Here is a 20,341-nt window from a genome sequence, read left to right on the forward strand (position 1 = left end):
AGTTCTTTTATAAATATTTATCATGCCAGAAGTAGTAAAGTGTAGCAAAATGCAAGGTCTAGTGTTCTTCCATTCCTTATATTTGAGAGTCTTGCTCTGTTATTTACATTAGTCTTCAGTAAAATATTTTCAATAATATCTCTTTAGATGCAGAAGTGAAGCTTTTATTGTATCATGTGTTGCTGGTAAGTTACCAGTGACGATCATATTTTGCTTGTAGTCTGATAGAATGTGTGCTAATCTAATATCTGTGGGCACACATTGCAATTTAGTGCAAAATAATAGAAGACAGAAGGTTCAGATTTGCATTTCTGCCCAATTGTGAGGGGTTTATTTTTGGGAAAGTGTTTTCCCAAGAGCTAACTCTGAAAAATCTCATTCTGTTTTTTTTTTTTTTTTTTTTTTTTTTTTTTTTTTTTGTGCCTGAAAACAGAGAAAGGAGAAATGTACACATGAAGAGTGGGTGAATAGTTGAGGTATAAAACACTGCCAGATCTTGCTGGTCCCTGGTGTAGGCTTAGCTTCATCACAAGGCAAACTGCTTGGCAAACTAGGTCTGCTGCTGTCTGCAGGAGATTCTGTCCTTTTTTCCCATCCTAGGCTCTTCAGAAGACCCCTAGTGTTCAAAGAACCAGATGCCTGCAAGGGGAAAAACATAACTCAGCAAACTGTTGTTCCCTTCCTACGACTGTGCGGTCTTCTGGAGGGGCATCTGGGCTACCCACCCTTGCCATGCTGATCTGCAGGACCCCTCATGTCTCCTGCTCCCAACAGGGCCACTGGGTAGGCACAGGCCTCTGCCTTGTGTACGTCTGTCAGGATACAGGACCAAGTGGTTGTGGCAGAGAGCCTGTCTGACACAGGCAGGGGACTGCACAGAACCTCTGCTCTGGAACACTTTGGGAGCTTAGTGTTGGAAGAGACCCCATCTACACCCTGTGTGTGCAGGTGAGCTGTAATGGGATACTACCTGATGATGTTAATGAAGTGTCATTAATGCCTCATTTGCAAAGTGCTACTGCAGGGCTGTGGTGAACGAGGTGGTATAGCTATTTCCCCCACCCTGTTTGAGTGAATTCTGTCATAAAAAGCTAACATAAGGGCCTCATCAACACATTCCAAAGCCAAGCTTAAGACTAGCTTGCTGTGATAGAGACTTTAAGACAGCAGTGGGAAGAAAGTGCACTTAAGGGAAGTGTGAAGCCAACAGATTTGAAACAGAAAGAATAGGCAGATCATTTTCCCTTGGAGGATGAGGAATAATTCATAGGAATGCTAAAAGACCACAAGTGTGGCCAGAAAGTGTCAGTGCAGCTTGTACTTGGAACATTTTTGTCACAAAGTGCATTTCAAGAAGGTCATGTGGACAAGCAAGAGTAAGCAGACATTGACTCCCCCTAGGTTGCTCAACATCTGATTTAACAGTGATTTTGCTAAGTATAGAAGCTCTTTTAAATAAATAACTCAAATCTGGACTAGATGGAGCACTGGAAAGCATACATTCAGAAGGGAACACTCTGACTTTGACAGGAATGATGTATGAGACATAAAACCAGAGGCCTCCTCTCACTGTGAGTCCCATGGGCTTATTCCTAAAGTCCTTAATCAGCAAAGTTCACATTGACTCCAGCAGGTTTAAATCAAACCAGAAAGGGACATAAACTGTTATGTCTCTGGGAAGAAATCACATGGTGAGATCCAAAGTCTGTCTTTGACAGGATAAGCCTTCTGCACGCTGCTCTGGCCTGGCCACAGCACGGAAAGAAGGAGGTCACCAGTGCTGGATAATCCATGCTGGTATTTTAGTTCCAGTCAGGAGTGAGCTTCTGCAGAAAATCGGCTAGTCCTCAGTGTCCTCATTTTGGTGCACATTATGGAGCAGTCTTGCAGTACCTTGTCTGAGCTCCTTTCACAAAGAGAGATGATCTCCAGCTCCTCTGGCAGAGCACTGGACTAGAGCTCGTCTAGGGTAAACCCACCCTGAGGTGTCTGTATGGTGGATGCTGGGCCTTCAAAGCTTTTTTTGCTCCTATTAAGTCGCACTAATTGCCAGTCTACAGATACACAAATATTTTCTGTTTCACGCTTTGCTTGAAGCCACAACTGAGCCCGGTTATGGCTAGACTGCCTTTTTGTTGTTGTTGTTGTTATGTGTGGGAGAAGCATCCAGCATTGAGAGATCTTGATTCTGTAACGGGACTTATTTTTGCTCTTGTGAACACCTGTAATAGTAGTGATTGGTAGAGAATAATACTGAATCTGCTTCAAGAAACGATAACTCCATAGTTTCAGCTCTGCAAAGTCTCTGAAAAGTGTCTGAGTTTTAACAAATCTGGCCTTGCCATGTCTAGGCTAGAAGTCACAACAGTAGCTCAGCTTTAATGTTATACAGTTCTGCGTGGCCTAAGGGATTTTGTATAAAAAACAATGCAGGAAACGCTGAAGACAATTAGCAACAATCCTATAATGAAAAACACAAACTGGTTTTATACACAGCCCTCTTTCATTCATGAAGAAAACAAAAAATGTCACTTCCCTACCATTCCTTTCAGTAACACAACTTTTGTAAAACACCTGCAGCCTGGTAAATAATGCGTTGCTCAGACAGAGTACAGACTTCTAAATAGGTAACTGCTTTGGATTTAGACACAGTATTAATTAAGAAATTTGGTGAGCCCCTGAAATAAGTGTGATATGTTTTAGACGATTTCCATGTTTCTAAGATTTACTCTCATTGAAAAAAATAGAATGCATGTGACTTTGATTTTGTTTTGTATAATTTAAGGGAGTAAGCATATATTAATCAACACTAATTTTGAGAATTTTTAGCTTCAAAAGTAACTTTACCTCAGGGTTCCATACTGAGAAATTTATTGTTTACCATGTCAATAGACCTGTATTGACTCAAATCCATAGATAGGTAGGAAGATGCCATGTTTTTTGTTGTTTTGAAAAAGTCACTCCAGGATAGCTTCACTGATCTCTAGGAGTTATGGTACTTCTATGTGCCACTGCAAGTAGCAGTAGAAATTGACCCTTTCCTGGGAGAGCATACAGTGACGTCTAGTGTATACAGCTATATAAGTGAAAACAGACTGGAAATCACCACAGCTTTAGGAGTGGTCATCTGGCTTCATACGAGACTATCTCCAGAACTAATATACTTACAGTGATGTAGAGGTTTTAGAAGCTTCAGCTGGCAGAAACAGTGATGCCTTCAAAGTCAGCACCAGCAGTCAACAACTTTTATAACTGCTTTGGGAAGTAACAAATGATGTTTTCCATATTTTAGGTGCTGTCCTCCAGAAAATCTCCACTAGAGCCAAAGGGTGGACTGTTCTGTTCGCCTATCTGTTGATTCTCTTGTTCACATGGCAGCCTTCATTCCCCCACCCTGACACCTTAAATGTGCCGCAGTATAGCTTCTCCTTGCAGATGTGCCCGCTCACCAGCAGCAAGGCCTGTGCTGGTGCATCACATTGTTGATCTACGGGAGCTGATGGAACTACTTTAATCTGAAGGCTCTGGCTTACTACAGAAGTGGCTTTTTCAGAAAAGGAAGGATTCTGTGAAGTACTGAAAGAACAGCAAATAGCAAAAATGTGATGAAATTATTCATATCATTATTTTCATCTTTGGAGGTGTTCTGTAAGTTTTCAGGAGCCTGATCATAGAAGGTGTCTATTTGTTTATCAAGGTACAAACATCTGCTCTCAGCATGTATGCTCAGACTTTCATAGGAGATACTTCTTGGTATTGTTCCTGCTGATCTCAGAACAAGTGCAGCTAGTTATGGCAGGAGGACATCGAGGTCATTATGGTTCATGTCTCTATTTTCCTGCATGTGTGCCATTTAAAGCCAGAGCACTGCTGTCCAAGTATGAGTTCATGGAGGAGTGAATAGAGACTCCCAAACTGTCACTTATCTACTCAAGTGAGCTCAATAAGTGTGCAAAGTAGGACAATAAATTGATGAGAAATGGAACAAAAGGAACATTAAATGGAGTTTCCAGTCCAGTATAATATGAAGTACTTGACTGTATTTCAGATTAATTTTTTTATTTTCTTCATCCAGGTGAACTTGTTTTTCTTAGGCTGTTTTTGTTGGCTTTGCTGACTTTTTGTGACTGCAGGCTATGGAATAAAACAGAAACAACCCATTCTTTGTGCAGGGTGTGATTTTGGACTTGGTATAATCAAAGCTATAGCATTCATTGCAATGGCCACTTATCCACTGTTTTATAGTTGTACCCTGCAGCCAGGTTATAGAAGGTATTTTCAGTCAGCTATCTAAAATGACCTGCGAGGCACTAAATCCCCTGTTATTTTTTTCCCTTGCAGATGTCACCATTGTCCACACCTGCCCACCAGGCCCTATGACAAGAGCGAGAAGCCACGTGTGCTATCGGAGTACATGGAGAAATACCCCCTTTATCCCTGCACACTTCCCAGAGACTCATTCAAACCAAAGGATGAGTACAAGATGGCACAGATACCCATGGAAGGCATCTCAACTGCAAAGTACGAAAAGGAGTGAATGAGAATGAGGGTTGTGTTTTAGAGAATGTGTGTTTTAGAGATGGGCAATAGGAAAAACAAAAATGATTGCTTTCCACAAGGGGAACCTGAAGACAACAACTCTGGGGTTATACAGGCACTGGTGAGGAGTGATGGATGTCTGAGGCCAGTTGTTGCAGTGGAGGGAAGCGGTTATTTTTCTTGCACTTCCAGGAGGCTGAGATGTGATCTGATTGAAGAAAACACAGGCCACAGCAGCACGGTTATGGCCCTGCTGTTTGCTTGCTTCCTGTTTTGGGAAGGCTTCTGGGAAAGAAGCTGAAATATTGCCTGGGAAACTACAGATGATATCTGGGGAGTATTTTTCTTTTGTTCTGTGCTTTGTGTGGCACTTTGTACACTGTAACACGAATGACTGGTTTGTGAGGAGGTATGAATATGGTAAAGCTTGATGACTGGAAGGGGGGTGTGAGTGTGCTCCACAGGGTAGTCCCTGTGTAGTGCTGGGCAGTTTTTCTTCTCGGCTATGCTGCAGCCCAGTGCTGGTGTTCAGCAGAAATCCTCACACTTGCACTGTTGGCTGATATTTGCTTTCTTTGTGCTCAGAGGCACAGTCACAAACAACCTCACACTTGCCTTTGCTGAGCTGAGTAAGAGACCAAGGAGATGCCAATGGCTATTAATAAACTCTTAACGCCATCTGTATGTCCTTATCCTGACAAGCTTTATGAACTCCTTCCCCTCTCTATGCATTTTTAAGAGTTGTCAAACTAAAACACAAATGTTGCCGTTGAAGGCCAAAATGCCTGACTTTCACTCATATTAGGGATGCCTCTCTCTATGTTAAAGGTTTCAGCAGGGACTGAGAGGGCTTTGATGAGACATTCTCACACATCACTTCTATGTGTGCCTCCCACCTAGAGCCGAAGCAGCTAGATGTCCATGTGTCTGCCCATAAATCCTGGGCTCATTTGTGTCCTCTTAAGGACAGTAAGGAGGTGCAGCCACTATGTGGGTTCTGTCAAGGAGTCCTAGAAACTTCTTGGTCAACCAGAAAAACTACCCTTGCTTGGACAAGGATGGTGATTCCTATAATAACTATTACTCCTGAAGTTTAGTGAAAAGTTTCTGAAAAGAAGAAACTAATTCTACTTGCTTCTTCAGAGCATGCACTTTATCAAACAACTAAAAATCACCTACCCTGTAAGAGCAGAAAACAGAGCTTGAGCTGCTAGCCATTGGATTGCAAATCTTGCTGTCCTCTGGGCAGCACTCACAAGAAAAGACATCCACCTGGAAAGTGCCAAGGCCTAGTGTAAAGGTGTCACCATATGTTAGACTGCTGCTAGGATCTCTACTTCTGTGTGATTAAACTCCTCTCAGGCAGAGTGAATTGATGGAGTGAACCCTCTGCTGAGCGTCAGATGTTGCAGGGAAGCAATAAGCCTCCTGGACAAAGTTCAGGAGTTGTAGGCAGTACTATTTTTCACAGTGTCTTGGATGCAGGTTGCCACTGACTTACCAGCCCATCAATTGTCCGCTGTTGTCTCCACTGCAGGTTCTGTTGCAATGCAATGGACAGAGTGAGAGAAAGTGCTCTTGCTGCCAAGAAATACTTGATCACACTGGTGAAGAATCACCTGCCTGTGATCAGTTACATGCCCCTGGTACAGGCTCAGCTGCTTCAAAATTGGGTTTTATTGTGCTCTGAGAGTGGCTTGGGAAAGATCATCTCTGTTATTGAACCCTCCCTGCTACTGAGGCTGCTGCATGCCTATTTTATTGCTGCTTGCCTTTTCTTGGCCCCTTAAAAAAGGATACCAAGTGGCTACAATTTGTGTGACATCTACATAAGGAATTCTTGATGCCCTTGGAATTATTTACTTTTGCATTTCTGTTTTTACCCCTATACTTAAAAATTTGCAGTGTGAATGTTCCTTCCCTCTGCCACACAGTCTTTTGAGAATCTTGTTTATTTCCTAATGACTAATTAGTCACTTATGTGACTAATACATTAAATTCAGAGCCTCAGAAAATGTAATATTAATATTAGAATAGCTCCAGTACTGACCGTTTCTCCTGCCCAGCTGCCAAAGGTGTAAACAAATCGGCATACCATTGAAATATTATTCTGACACTAGAAACTGAATTCTCTGGTGTCCTATACAAGAGGATGTGTGTGGTGACATAGGTTCAGGTCAGTGAATGTCAGATGGTGATGTAATTTTCTTCTCCAACTTGTTTCTGTGATGTTTTGTTACGTAACACTACCCCAGTATCTTAACATAGTTATTTTACAACGGTACATGAGAAAAAGCTGCCTGTCTGACCACACTGATGTTTCGTTCCTCATTTGGTGTCTAGCAGGAAAAATGTTTTGTTCTCTCTCTATCCAGGGCTAAACAGCTGTGCAATGCATTGTCTGGGAAGGCTGTTCCCTCTGTCATGCCTAGATAGCCTGCTGTAATTATTGGGCTTTATAAAAGAAGTTATGTCTCCTGGTATAACTTCCCTGGATAACAGACATAGCTTTGAGGAAGGCCATTAACCTTGCTCGGTGGAGAGAAGGGGCAATCTGTCCTGCCTGAGTTTGTCCAGAGCTGCCTAAGCTCCTTTGTCAGAATCTGGATTTCCAAAAGTGAAGGGCTAGTGTGTTTCATTAATGCTTGTATCCTATCCAAACTTGCTTAGGTTGTGAAGGTAAGGGGAAGTAATAATTTCTGCATATGTCCAGAAGGAGCATAATTTTGTCCTTTAGACAAAAGACATAATGAAATTATTATTCACAGGAGAGATTACATAGCCCATGAAGTGTTTCCACTGAAACTTAAAGAACCTGAAAAGCATGTCAAGAGTGATGAGAGCATGGATTTGACCTCCATTTATAGACAAGATTATAACCCCCACCCTATCTGTCAAGTACTTCCTTGCCTCCCCCGTGAGACGAGAGACATCTCTGGTGCCAAGATGGACACAAAATCCACTTATGAAGGTATGTGCCCTTGGTTCTCATTTCAGGACTATTCCAGCAGTATTACCTATACTGACTATACTCTTGATGTACTGCATGGTTGGCACACATGGTCAGTGGATCAGACACATCTAAAATGTGCAGAATTCAATAGGTCTGAGCAGGTCATGAAGCATGGGACCAGTTTTGTGTGTGCTGCAGAGTTAATATGTGGATATACAAGAGACGTAAGAGAATTATGGACATCCAGAAATTCCATGCAAATGTCCAAAGCACTCAAGCTCTCCTCCTGGTAAAACATGTGAACTGTGCACCCAACTATGCCTTCATTTTTTAAGTAACAGTAACTTGGTGTAGGTGGTTTGGCTTCATGGGACCACGTTCCTTCCTTTCCACCAGCATTACTTTTCTGTCTGCATGCACTGGAAGAAAGCTTTCAGTTACACTGTCACAGTAACTATTGGTTTTGGTAGAAAGACATAAAGAGAAAATTAGAGTTGTTCCACATTTGCACAGCTGTAAAATGGTGCTAGGTAGATAGCTAGTATTGTTGTATTTCTTACAATATTTTTAATGTCTTATTTTTATTGTGCTTTACAAATACAAAAACTTTTGATTGGTGCTGGCATTTAGATTTGTCCCATTGTACAGAAACAAATTTTTCTTAAAACTCAAAATGATAAAGGAAGTAAGGAAACAAAAGGTATGTGAATGCAGTGTTAATGAAATGACTGCAAGTTGGACTTAAATACAGCTGCGTATTTGCAATGGCAGGAACTGGAATTTTTACATTAAGGATACAGGAAATACTGTCCATTTAGAATGACTTGCCTGGTGAAGACTATGACCCACAGTGCAAAATACCCACATATACACAATTTTGAACACTTTGTTTTGCATAGGCTATGTAGCCAGATGGTATTCATTGGGATAACCTCACTGTGTACAACAACGGAAGGTTGCTTTGCACAAGCAGAGGATCTTTCCTTCTGTATTTATATATCCGTAACTACTCTGTATCTGAACCAGATGTATATCTTTGTCTTTTATCAATATTTAGGTCAATACCTTAACTGTTACTCCAGAACTCTAATAAAATGTAGCATATATACATTTGGTTATAATTTGCAGTATTTCAGAGAACACTGCAAATAGAAATCTTCATCCAAACCACCTGAAAGATCAAGTTGCATACTGAATTTGTTCAATTTTAAAGGCCCAGGTTCACAAAAAGAGTTTTCATTGTGCTATTCTCCAAGCACTCCGATGTTTTACTTATCAACACTCCAAGTATGAAATTTTGTAACATGCTATTCCATTAATTATTGTAATTCAAATATTTAAGCAGCATATAAAACACGTACAAGTGCTGCTTTGTTATTATACTGCCTTTCCTACTGTATTGTCCTATTTGTTCCCACTACACGCACCACAGGTCAAATAACATTGTAGGTTTAAGATGCTGATATTGCATATCACAATTAATGTCAGATGACTTTGCAACTTGAGGTTTCAGGATTCTTATTTATTCTCAGCTACACACATGGCTGTTTCTATTCATTTGCAGGTATGTAATCTAATTTTAGTGTTGTCTCACTTGTAGTGGGATGTGTGTAACCCTCCAATAACATATGGTTCATATCCTCTACTCCCTCCTGTACCCCCTAATGTTTTCAAGATTGTGCTACAAGGGAAACTATTAATATCTATGGGAGAAGAATTAGAGTTACAATAAAATTGTAACATATTTTGAAGGAGTAGTAGCACTGCTGGCTTACACTAAGTAACATAAATTCATAATGCCTATGAGGTCTCTGACTGTGTAGAGCTTATAAATTTTTAAAATCGAAGACAGATGGGCTAGCTTGTCATATTTTGAATATTTTGCAAAAGCTGTGCTTACATCCAAAACACACTGTATATTTTGCAGCAAGGATGATGGGGGAACCTAAAAGGATTTTGGTAGCTCTTGACTGGCACCTGAACTGTCAGATCTCTGAACCAGCCCTTGTGCAGAGATGGGCCAAGTCTCATCAGCAGTCATTTTTTATCAGTGTATTAATACATCCCCTGTAATGTCACACGTTTGTATATGCTGTTGGTTCACCCTGCTGGACCATCTCTCCAGGACAATGATATGCCCTGGGCAGAGGCTCCAGGTGAGGACCCCACCAGCGGGGCAGTGCCTGGATGTCTCTTATTGCCCCAGCAGAAACATGAGCTTGAACACTCCTTGGGCTAGCAGAGCATGTGGCCTGGACTTCAGTGGCACCAACAGCAGCAGATGAGTATCTATGCTGGCACACACCACCATGTTCATAGCTCTCTGAACTAATTAGCTGCATGAGAGCAGCCCTGCACCCAAGCGCACACGTTTCCATTGGACCAGGCCTTTTCCTGTGGACTCAAATGCCTGTCTCCAACAGACTGGGGAGACTTTCCATGGGCTTCCGTGGGGGAAGGATTTTGGATGTGGCATGCAGGAAATCCCCTGGGCTGCAGGCCTCGTCTCCCTTTATGCTGCCTTGCACAGGCATCCCTGCAGCCGTGTGTGCCCCGCAGTGGGGCCAGGCTGCTGGCTGGGAGCAGCACGGCGCCTGTGGCTGCTCCTTGCTCTCCTGTGGCAAAGCAGAGCAGCTTGATTTAAACCAGAAGGACTTTAAATAGACATCTAATTGGGGAAAAAAAAAAAAAAAGACTTTGTTTTTGGTAAACTTCACATTGTAATGAACACATCCTTTGTGTAATTGTGTTTGTGCAGTACTGTGGCTGCTGTTATTCAGGAGGAATAACTCTGTTTGGATTGGAGAGTTTGAATATCCTGATACCTAATTGCATCATTTACTCTCTAGTACTTTGAAATCCAGACTTCCTTCCTGTGCAGAGTCAGCTGGAAGCTTATTTGCCTTATGACTCTCAATGTGGTTTGAAAGGAGGGAAAACTGGGGAAAAATAAAAAAATAAAAAAGGAGACTTGGGTTAGCTCCAAGACTATTTCATTTCAACTTCCTACCAGTAACCATAATGCTCCCTAGGGGAAGTTGCACAAGATTACTAGGAAGGAAAAAAGAAGGGCTTGTGGCTGCTGCACGGGTCTGAAAGCTAGGCAGCTTTGCAATAGATTTCTAGTGTGAATGGGTGCAAATCTTTTAAGTCTCACTGCCTCGCTCTGCTTGGTATCCTGATCAAGAAGGAAGATACTGGTGTCCCTAAAACATCTCCTAGAAATTTTCTTAGTCGTGAATTTAGATAGCAAGATTTCTAGAGTAGGAACCCTCTCTGTGATATGACACAATCCTTCAGATCAGTGCAGATGTGGCCTGCAAATTCTAGCAGTTTTGCTAGTAACAAAGAATTGGAGGTGGAGAGATAAGCTCCTTCTTGGTTCCTGCTTGTATTGAGAGCAGGAGTGCCATACAGAGAAAGGCCAAGAGCAGAGGAACTTCCACACAGCACAACTTGCTGACACCAAGATCAGCTGCAAAACTCTGAACTCAGACAACAGCAGGGAGCATCACATCTGTGCATTTAAGAAATCAGGTCATCCTCAGATGAGAAGGTGCGAAGAAGACAGCTCTGCAGCTTGGCCTTCAGGGTGGAGTGGTGGACATCTGGTTTTCCTTGATCCGGTGATACTGGGTGGGACAACTCTGTGGCCTCCTGCAGGCAAAGGCATAACCTGCCTGTGCTCTGGACCAGCCACAACATAGCTGCAGAAAGTTAAAGGAAAGCATTCAAAGCCCTTGCCATGATACTCCATGTTTGTGATTTCAGGTTGACTGAGCATGAGGACAGCACTCACCAAGTTACCTGCAGAAAATGTTTCTGCAAGACTTAGAACATTATCTGATTTTCTGAGATTGCATTTCACAACTCTGTAGGCAGGGGGTGGGCACAGCATTATTTTCATGAAACTTGTTGTCTCCTCTGTGTAGATGCTATATATTTCCAGGGGTTAGCACACTGTTGTACAATGTTTTCTACTGTGACTCTTTCAATAGTTTCCAACAGGATTTGTCAAGGTTACACCATCAAATACTTGTTATAGTTGAACACTTAGATAGGATTCCTCTTACATTTCAGATGACTATGTGCTGTGGAACGAACCAAAGACAGAGATGATCAGACCAGATGGTGGGTATCACCCACCAGAAGAAAAATTTGACCACAGAACTGTTGTCCAAGACGACTATCTCTACAGGGGACCGGTTGCCACTCAAAGCTGCAAACCTCTGAATCTGAATCAGAAAAGCAAGGATCCCTTTGAGAATATGACAAATTACAGAGTGAATTATGTGCCACACCCTCTGGAGAAACGTTACATCCATCAGTATGAGAAATACAAGCCCAGTGAGGTCCCATTTAATGGTCTCACTACTCACAAAGTTTCTTACAAGGGGGTGCCTGCTAAGCCAGCCAAGCTGGCAAAGCCATACCAGCCAAAGCCTCTCCATGATTGTCCATTTTCCTCTACAACTGAGTTTCAGGAAAAATACCAAGCTTGGCCACTTCATCCTATATTCACCAAAAAAAACGTTGAATATATACCTCCGGTAGAGAAAATGGACCTTCGAACTACTACTCAGTTACACTACAAGCACCTAAATGGCAAGCCAGCCAAGATGTGCCGATCTCTGGCCCAGCTTAAGAAAAACACTGGGCCATTTGATAGCTCTTCTACAATGAAGGAAGACTATAAGTCCTGGGCGTGCAAGAGAGTAAAGCCTATCACTCATGCCCCAGAGCTGACTTTTCCAGATGAACCAATGGATTGCTTGAGCACCTTTCGGACCCATTATCTGCCTCATCCTCTCACAATTACGAAGAGCTACAAACCTGCCTGGTCAGGCCCTAGGCCTCACACTCTGCTAGATGCAAAAACCATCTATGCTACCAGCTACACACCAAAGGGCATTGTTAAATGCTTGGCTTCTTACAAAGACCCACCGGGATACATCTTTGAGGGAACCAATGCTGATGGTCACAAACTCTATATCCCTGCTTCTGGAGGTGAATGCTTGAAAGGTTGACACTGAAGAAAAGAGACTGGAAGCAGCCTTCTTGGGAACGGATTCAAAGAGCAGGGCCTCAGTGAGCTAAAAATGACAGCTTGATTTTTTTGGTAACCTTCTTTAAAACCAATCATTGATTTTATATTTGGAAAAAATTTAAAATTAATACCCAAATATTGGCTTTTTCTGGACCAATTGTATAAATAAAAAACATAAGACCCAAGGACAAGACGTTTGAATCCTTGTTTCTCTATATTTTTATTTTCTTGCTCCCACCTACCTTCTGCTCTTTAATTGAGAGAGATAACCCTCTCATGAGATACTAAGAGAGAGATCTCACAGTGGTATATGCTGTTTTAACAGGGGTTCAGCCACTTCCATGACGACAGCGGTATAACCACCTCTTCAGCTTAATTACATGCTGTGGACTCACAGCTGAAAATAACACCTGGACAACAGGGTCTGAGACCTGGCTGTGTTCTTCACTTCCATCAAAAAGACATAATGCCAGGTACAACTATCAGATAAAGATTACAGGAGGTGGCACCTTCATTGTGTCACCATGCTGCCGAGAGCTAGGCTATCGGATATGAGGTTGTCATTCCAAAGACACCACTTTAGCCTACGACTTGCAAGGTAGCCTGGCTCAGTCTTAGAATAGGAGAGGTGTCAGGAGCTCTTTGCTGAAGGATGCAGTGAGGGTGCCGTGAGTGTAACTGGAATAAAATTGCCATATGTTGTTAGCGTTCAGCCAGCAGCTGCAGTTGTATTATCTTTTGGAGAAGGTCAAGGTTAAACTCCTGATCAGAAATTTTCCTTTTCCACATCCCCGGTGCTGTTCTCTAGGCTTACAAATGTTACATTAGCAGTATGAATCTTACTGGTTTTAGTGCAATCTACCTTCCTAAATCTTTTTCCCTCTTACTTCAGCCAGCTGTGGCTGTATTCTGAGTCATTAGCTCAAGAGCTAGGGAAAATTGTTGCATGCTGGAGAAAAGGCACGTCTTTTGCCACTCAAAGAGTTTGTATTTAGAGAGGAATGGAAGACAGTTTTCTGTATAAATGTATTTTAAAACTTCTGAAAAGCTTTGAAACCCTTTGGGATATAAGTCTTCCATAAAAGCTTGCAAGCTAAAGCCAAACAAATTCCATCTAGGAATGTGAATGTTTAACCCTGAGGGTGGGAAGCCACTGGAGCAATTACCCAGGAGACACAGTGGTTCTGCATCACCTGAAGTCTTTAAATCAGTCCTGGAGGCTTTTTCTAAATATATGCGCTAGTTCAATGAAAACTTGTGGGATTGCAACAAGGGCAACTAGGCACATCTCTGCCAGTTACACTATAAAAAGGGGCCAAACTACATAGTCACTGATAGAGAAACACGGCCTTCAGAAACTCAGGATTCTGAAAAAATATTCACTCACCTGTACTGAGGTCATTACCTAGGGTATGTTCCATATTTCTTTCAGCTTCTGCTGCCTTGGCAGCTGCCTTGAACCTTTCTGTCTTTAATGTAAGGCTTTGACAGGAAAATATTTTGTCTTCCCTATCTCTCTTTATTCACTAATTTTTCTGATTTCATTCATCAACCTGAATTCTGTCTGTTCTGAAACAAAGTTTATCCAAAAGAAACAGATAGGCCTGTGACTGCAAAAGAGATTGATATTTTATGCCTGAAAGCTCCTTGACTGTTCTTTCAACTCCTTGATTTGAGACTGGCAGTGAATGAAGAGCTAGGAGAGTCTTGTCTATCACAGTTCTTTCTTTTTTTTTTTTTTGTTTTGTTTTGTTTTTCCCCTGGGTGGAAGCTAATCTTATCAAAATGAACAGAAATGTAATATGCTACTTAGCATCAGTAATATCTGGAATTTGAACCATAATAACAGAAGTCTTGATTTTGCAAATAGTGCACCAGTTCCCTGCAGTGTCAAGTAGACAGGACTGATTTAATTCCAAGACTTCCCTGGTATGTGAACACACACTTTTTTTTTTTTTTTTTTCTGACTTGTAGCTGAAGTGTATAAGAAACTTATTAAAACCATCATGTGATAACACTGAGGAACAAACCGAGTTCGCTTGAGTGATGAAAGATGTGGTTCCACAGAAATTAAAGCTGATTAAAGGTTGGGCTGCTACAGTTTCACGTCCAGTTGCATATTTCCCCTGCTCTCTCTTATTCTTGCAACATTAGCACTGTCTGAGTGCATGACCAGGAGATCGTCCTGGCTGAGAGCAAGCCAGTGTTTTAATGGGGTTAAGACTTATTTAATTAATTTTCCTGAACCAATGCATCACACAGTTGCACAATTACCAGTGTTGGTGCAGGAGGTCGGTGCAGGAAGAAATACCTGGCTCTGGGAGGCCAGGCTTAGCTTGGATGTACTGGCTATGGAAGTACACCATCATGCATTTATAACCTCTGAGAAGGACTTCACCCAGTGCTATACAGATTGCCAGAGGCAGAACGTGAGTTGTCAGTGTCCCATACATTTCAGAATTATGAAGAAAGTGCCAAAAGATAAATGATATGCTTCAGCAAGGACTGAGGATGTTCATAGCACGGAGAAAAACAATATTGATCGTGGGTGTGGTACTCCAGAGACAGGAGGCAGCTGGTCTTAATGTGTTTCCATTGTGAAAGGAAAAAAATGACCTTCCTGAGGCATGGAAAGAACTTCCCTGAGGGAGCCATGCTGTCTAAGCTGGAAAGAGCCATTTGGGCAGAGAACTTCGGGGCTGGCTCACTGCGATGGGAAACTTCCACAGAGAATTTTCTGAGGTACCACCAGCAGACTTTGCTTTTGGCTGATCCTGTTACAAATCCCACTTTCTCCCCATTCTCTGCCTCTTTCCCACACAGGAAACAGTAATTTGATGGCTTATGCTGTTCTCCTCGTTTTTGAGGGGAACTGCTGCTTTGGAGCAACCTGATTTTCACTACTTCATCTGGCTGCGTATCTGCCCCACAGATGTTTTAGCCTGCATTCAGCACGGAAGGAAAAGGGTAACTATTAGAGAGGCAACAGTGTGTTTGGCTTTATATTCCTGGCTTTCTCCAGCTCACCAGTGCTGTGTTTGCTGGCTTGGAGAGCTGTCCTCAGCAAGGCACCAGGGGAGGGCCTGAAGAGCAAGGCCAAACGCCACCCCGTTGGCTTGAGGGTGCTGCTTTGCCCGGCCTGCAGGCCCATGCTCTGCTTTGCTCCCTGCTGAAGAAGAAAAGTGCCCGTGGGATCCTGCCAGTGCACAGCTGTATTTCATTTACTGGGATTTGTAGGTAGTGGGTTAACAGTGAGATATTTCTTTTTTTTTTTCTTTTTTTTTTCTTTTTTTTTTTTTTCTTGGTAATAAAATCACTAGATTGTATGCTATTAGTTGAAAAATGACTCCATCAGTGTTTCAGGAGGTGAAGTGTTTTAACAAGCATCCACCAACCTCATGGACTATTTATTTAAACCAATAATTTATGCTTAAAAAACCAAACCAAACCAAACCAACCAACCAACCAAACAAAGAAACCCAGCCTGTTGAAAAGGGGGGGAACTCTCCATGCTGCCCAACTCAAATTACTTCTCAGCCCAACAATTAAACATTTCCTTAGAAGAAAAGAAACCTGCCCTGATCCTCACTTGGAGAGCTGGCTGTTCACAGCCTGTCTGGTGTGATCTTTCTGGTTCAAGTTTTATTTTTGTGCTTTGCCCCGGGGAGTTTGTAAACAAAGTAGGCTCAGACCTCATGTGAGACCTAGAAGCAGCCGACTACTTTATAGTGTTAAAGAGGGTAGTAGCAGGGAGTGGTTTCCCATGCCCATGTCATCCTAAGCATGTGTGCATAACTAAGTGCTTACCGTGCAGTTGCTCACATCCTGCCCCTGCTTAAGCAAACAGTATTTATATGTAGCCAGAGCACAACCCTCCAGTACCCCCTTCCCTTTTAGCCACATAAAACTGTGTACTTTTTTATTTATGTCTACACAAATCTAAATCTTTTCTTTGCGATGGGCTTAGAGGCTTAAGGAAAATTCTAGTTTTTCCTTTTTTCCCCCTCTCCTCAGAGGCAAGCAGAGTGTTAGGAGGAAGAATAGGGAACTGCAGTGTGAACAAGAGGTAGACAGTGTGTTTATAGTTCTGGTTTGCAAGCACAAACCAAAGTCATCTTGGTTTGCACAAACCTAGTTGTCACAGTTTCATAGACCTTATACTGTGCTCAAGCCAGCTGAATCACCTCCCTGCTCCTCCCTGGTTGCAGAGCACTTGCCCTGCCTGCACAGAAGAGTCTCCTGCCTGGGCTCTCTGCAGTCCTATCCGTGCCACTGCCCCCTGGTATCCCCAGGGACTGATCCTGATGCCTGGTCTTTTGGCTGCTACATGGGAATTTGTGTGCCAGGGGAATTGTGGAAGCGCTCTTCTGGAGAAGAACAGGCATTGCGTGGTACTGGGGCTGCTTCTGTTATGTGAACTTTGTGTTGATGCTGCAGTACCTGCACTGACATCCTGTGCTGATGAGCCTGGCCATTAGGAGCATGATGTCTGACTTCCTCAAGAGCTGTTTGTCTCGCTGACAGAGGCAGACATTTTGAAAGGAGTGTGGACCATGATAGGACGGAACTTCTCCTTGCAAAGAAGTGACATTTAGTCATTAAATCAGAGCCTCAGAATTGCTCATTTGTCAGGGCCAAAGAGCTGCAAAGCTCTTTGGAGCTATGTAAGCAGGTAAGGGGGCAGCAGTGGCCACAGGCTCTTGTCACTGGCAAAGTGAGGTGCCAAGGAGAAATGGATGTGTGATGGGTGACACAATGCTGCGTTGATCCTTCCCATCTGCCGCGCTTCATGGACTGATCAACAGTGTGATTCAGAGCAGCCAGCAGGCAGAATAACTTGCATGTGGTACAGATTGATAGAGACTCAGAGGGAGGCATTAAAGGCATTTCCATGCAATCCCCTGTTTCTCTGTGGAAGCAGCCTGTGCAGGTCTCCTTGCATGTGCTCATCAGTCAGTGCCAAAAGCAGGCACCAGTGCAAAGCTGGAAAGTGTGAAAGGTGAAGCAGCTCCAGTGAGTTTCCTGCAATAAAAATGAAATGAAGTGCACTGGCAGGACTCTCATGTGAATGAATTGCATCTGATTGTTTTTGTGGCTATATTTGGTGGTATTGGAAGCAAATATTTCAACTTTCAAACTTTTATTTATTACTTTACACTGTCAGATACTTTCCACATCAGTGAGAGGACATATGCTTTGTCATCATTTCTAGCAATAGTACTTACAAGCTGATTGTTTGCCTGTGGTATTTTGGATTTTTTTTTTTTAATTGATGAGAAAACATTTTATGCTGTGTTAGCCTTGTTTCTCCATGCATAAAACCTCCTTAAGAGCATGAGCTGGTGCACAAGCCCAGATCAGTGAGGAGCCACTGCTGATGGTCTGTTTAAAGTACATTTCATGAGTTTGTGCTCAATTTTGTCTTTTTTTTTTTTTTTTTCATTTGAAAAAAAATCTTTTCCAGATGGACCCTGCTGTGATACTTCTCTAACACTAAGGCACTTGTGTTCCAGTGCTCTCACTACTCTCAGCCCTGCTGCCTCTGGCAGCCAGAATGAATTGGATGGCTTAGTACAGGCTGTTCCAGATTTCGTAACCATACTGGCCAAAGAGAATGGCTAGACTCTGTGGTTTCATTAAATTTCTAGTCTCAGTCTTCATCAGTTATAACTGAAGGAAAGATAAGGCTGAGCACCACATTTGCTTCTCAGAGCGACAGAAGCAGAATAAAATTTATTGTTGTGTTGATGTCTCCATGAATGGGATTGAGAATGGGAGCAACTCTATTGTATCTCAGTGAAAAAGCAGGGGAAGGCTGAAACATATAATGAGAAGATGCTGTAGCTTTGCTTTTTCCCTTATAAGTTGGGGTAAATAACATTTTAGGTTGCATATTATCAAACTTCATATCAAAATATATATTAAAAAAGTAAGAACCTTACAGCAAAATGTGATGAAAATAAATAGGTATGTGTCTAGGTTTTAGATTTGATTTTGATCAACTGGAAACAGTTGGGTGGAGATGGTGAAAAGCAATGAGGTGGAAAATAATGATAAACCAAGATGCTTTTAGTGTGAGAAATATGTAAGATCAATAGAAAAAGTATATCCAATTGTCTCCTCCCTCATTCTTTTGCCAATGAAAGTATTAGACATTGTTTTAGTATCCACAAATAAAAACTGAGACACTTAATGCATAAGACCATTGGTATATTTACATATACTTTTAAACAAGAGGGTGAAGAAAAAGGTTAAATTGATGATTTCCATACTGTGTTCTGCAGCTGTTATGTAGGGCCATAGTAAGCATAAGCAATTCTGAGCTTTCCATCTGTATACATTGGCAGTGTGTGTGAAAATCTGACATTCAAAATAGTTTGAAAGCTTGCATGTTAAAAATCAGATACCTGAATGAATAAAGTTAATTTTATATGAACTAGCTGAAATAATTAGTGACTCACTGACAGTTATCATTAAGAACTTGGGAGGACTTTAATGGTCTTGAAAATCTGGAAGAGAGTTAGCACTTGGTTCACCTTTGTCTACAAACTGAGGTGTCGGATTACATTGACAAAGAATTAATAAAATTTGTTTATGAGTCAGTCTTTGGGCACAAAACAGATAAGGTGATTGTTACCTTTTCGTTTAATAGGATAACTTGCAAGGAGGGTCAGAAGAAAGCAGTAGATACACCTTGGTAATAATGTTGACACTGTCACACGCATCATTCTTAAAGCACGCCGTCATCCACTAGACTGTATTTCATTAGCCAAATTGGTGCAGTAGGGGTCAGAAAACCTGTCTCTAAAAAGCTGCAGCAGCTGTTTGAGATGTTGATGTCACAGAGGCCGCTATACTTCCTCTACTATTTCCAGTACTTTAAAGCTGGAAGAAAGACCATACTGAAGAACTCTGTGGGTTACACCGGGCTGGTGATCTAACAGTACTTCCAATGGCAAAGATCGGGATTCAAGTCTTGCTAATGTTGATAGACTGGATAAGAGATCCAATGCCTACTACAGAGGAGTGCAAATTCCAGGCACCAGATGGAGAAAAGCAACATGCAGTACAAGAAACGATGTATGTCTTGTTAGCAGCTATACTGGACTATGAAGTGACTGAGCCAAATGTGAAGCAGGAGTAGTCTTGATCTGAAGTGTGGCTGCAAAACATTCAAGACTGTTTTCCAGCTATTGGAGTATGTGCCCAAGTACAATAACCCAAAATGAGAGAGGGTGCAGATAAACTAAACAGATTGGACGGGAAGACTAGAGTCAGATTTTGGAGAGAAGCTGGCAAAATGAGTTCATATAGACCACAAGATGGAAGAGGAAGTATTGGCCAGGTGTGAAAGAAAGGATCTTTTGATAGGTAGAAGTCAGCTAAAAAGAGCAACGAACAAGTGTTAACTGTACCTACAGAGATGTTAGCTTAAAAACAACAACAAAAAACAACCCAATACCTTCATTTACAGTGCATATGATTACAGCCATATAGTAGGAAAAAAAAAATCCAGCTAATGAAAGCTTATGGTTTCTATGGCTTTAAAGGCATGCACGTAGACATACATGTCTGGAGTAGCTTAGTTGTGCTTACCTTGCCACAGAACAGGGGCCTGGAATGGGTCTCCTGTTGAGAACCTTTCAGCACTGCATTTGTCTGCTTGTTGCACAACTGTTTTTCTTTCTCAGCGAAAATTAGTAGGGAGAAAACTGGAAGCTTGCTTTGAAGGTTTTGAAGGCTTTTTGACTTGACTGGTAACTAAAGCCATATGCATAAAAAAAAGAATAATTATTCTCTGG

At 42.0% G+C, this 20,341-nt stretch overlaps 1 protein-coding gene across 1 annotated transcript in view; it reads left to right on the plus strand.

Moving 5' to 3' along the window:
• The window catches only part of LOC106048354 (stabilizer of axonemal microtubules 1), a 58,701-nt gene extending 45,960 nt beyond the window's left edge, over window positions 1-12,741 (plus strand). The window contains exons 3-5 of the mRNA XM_066988659.1: window positions 4,342-4,521; window positions 7,308-7,510; window positions 11,573-12,741. Of these exons, the coding sequence (XP_066844760.1) occupies window positions 4,342-4,521; window positions 7,308-7,510; window positions 11,573-12,519 (1,330 nt within the window). The 3' untranslated portion in view covers window positions 12,520-12,741. The remainder of the gene's footprint in view (window positions 1-4,341; window positions 4,522-7,307; window positions 7,511-11,572) is intronic.
• Window positions 12,742-20,341: the final 7,600 nt, after the last annotated feature.

Source organism: Anser cygnoides, chromosome Z (assembly GCF_040182565.1).
Source record: "Anser cygnoides isolate HZ-2024a breed goose chromosome Z, Taihu_goose_T2T_genome, whole genome shotgun sequence".
NCBI lineage: Eukaryota > Metazoa > Chordata > Aves > Anseriformes > Anatidae > Anser > Anser cygnoides.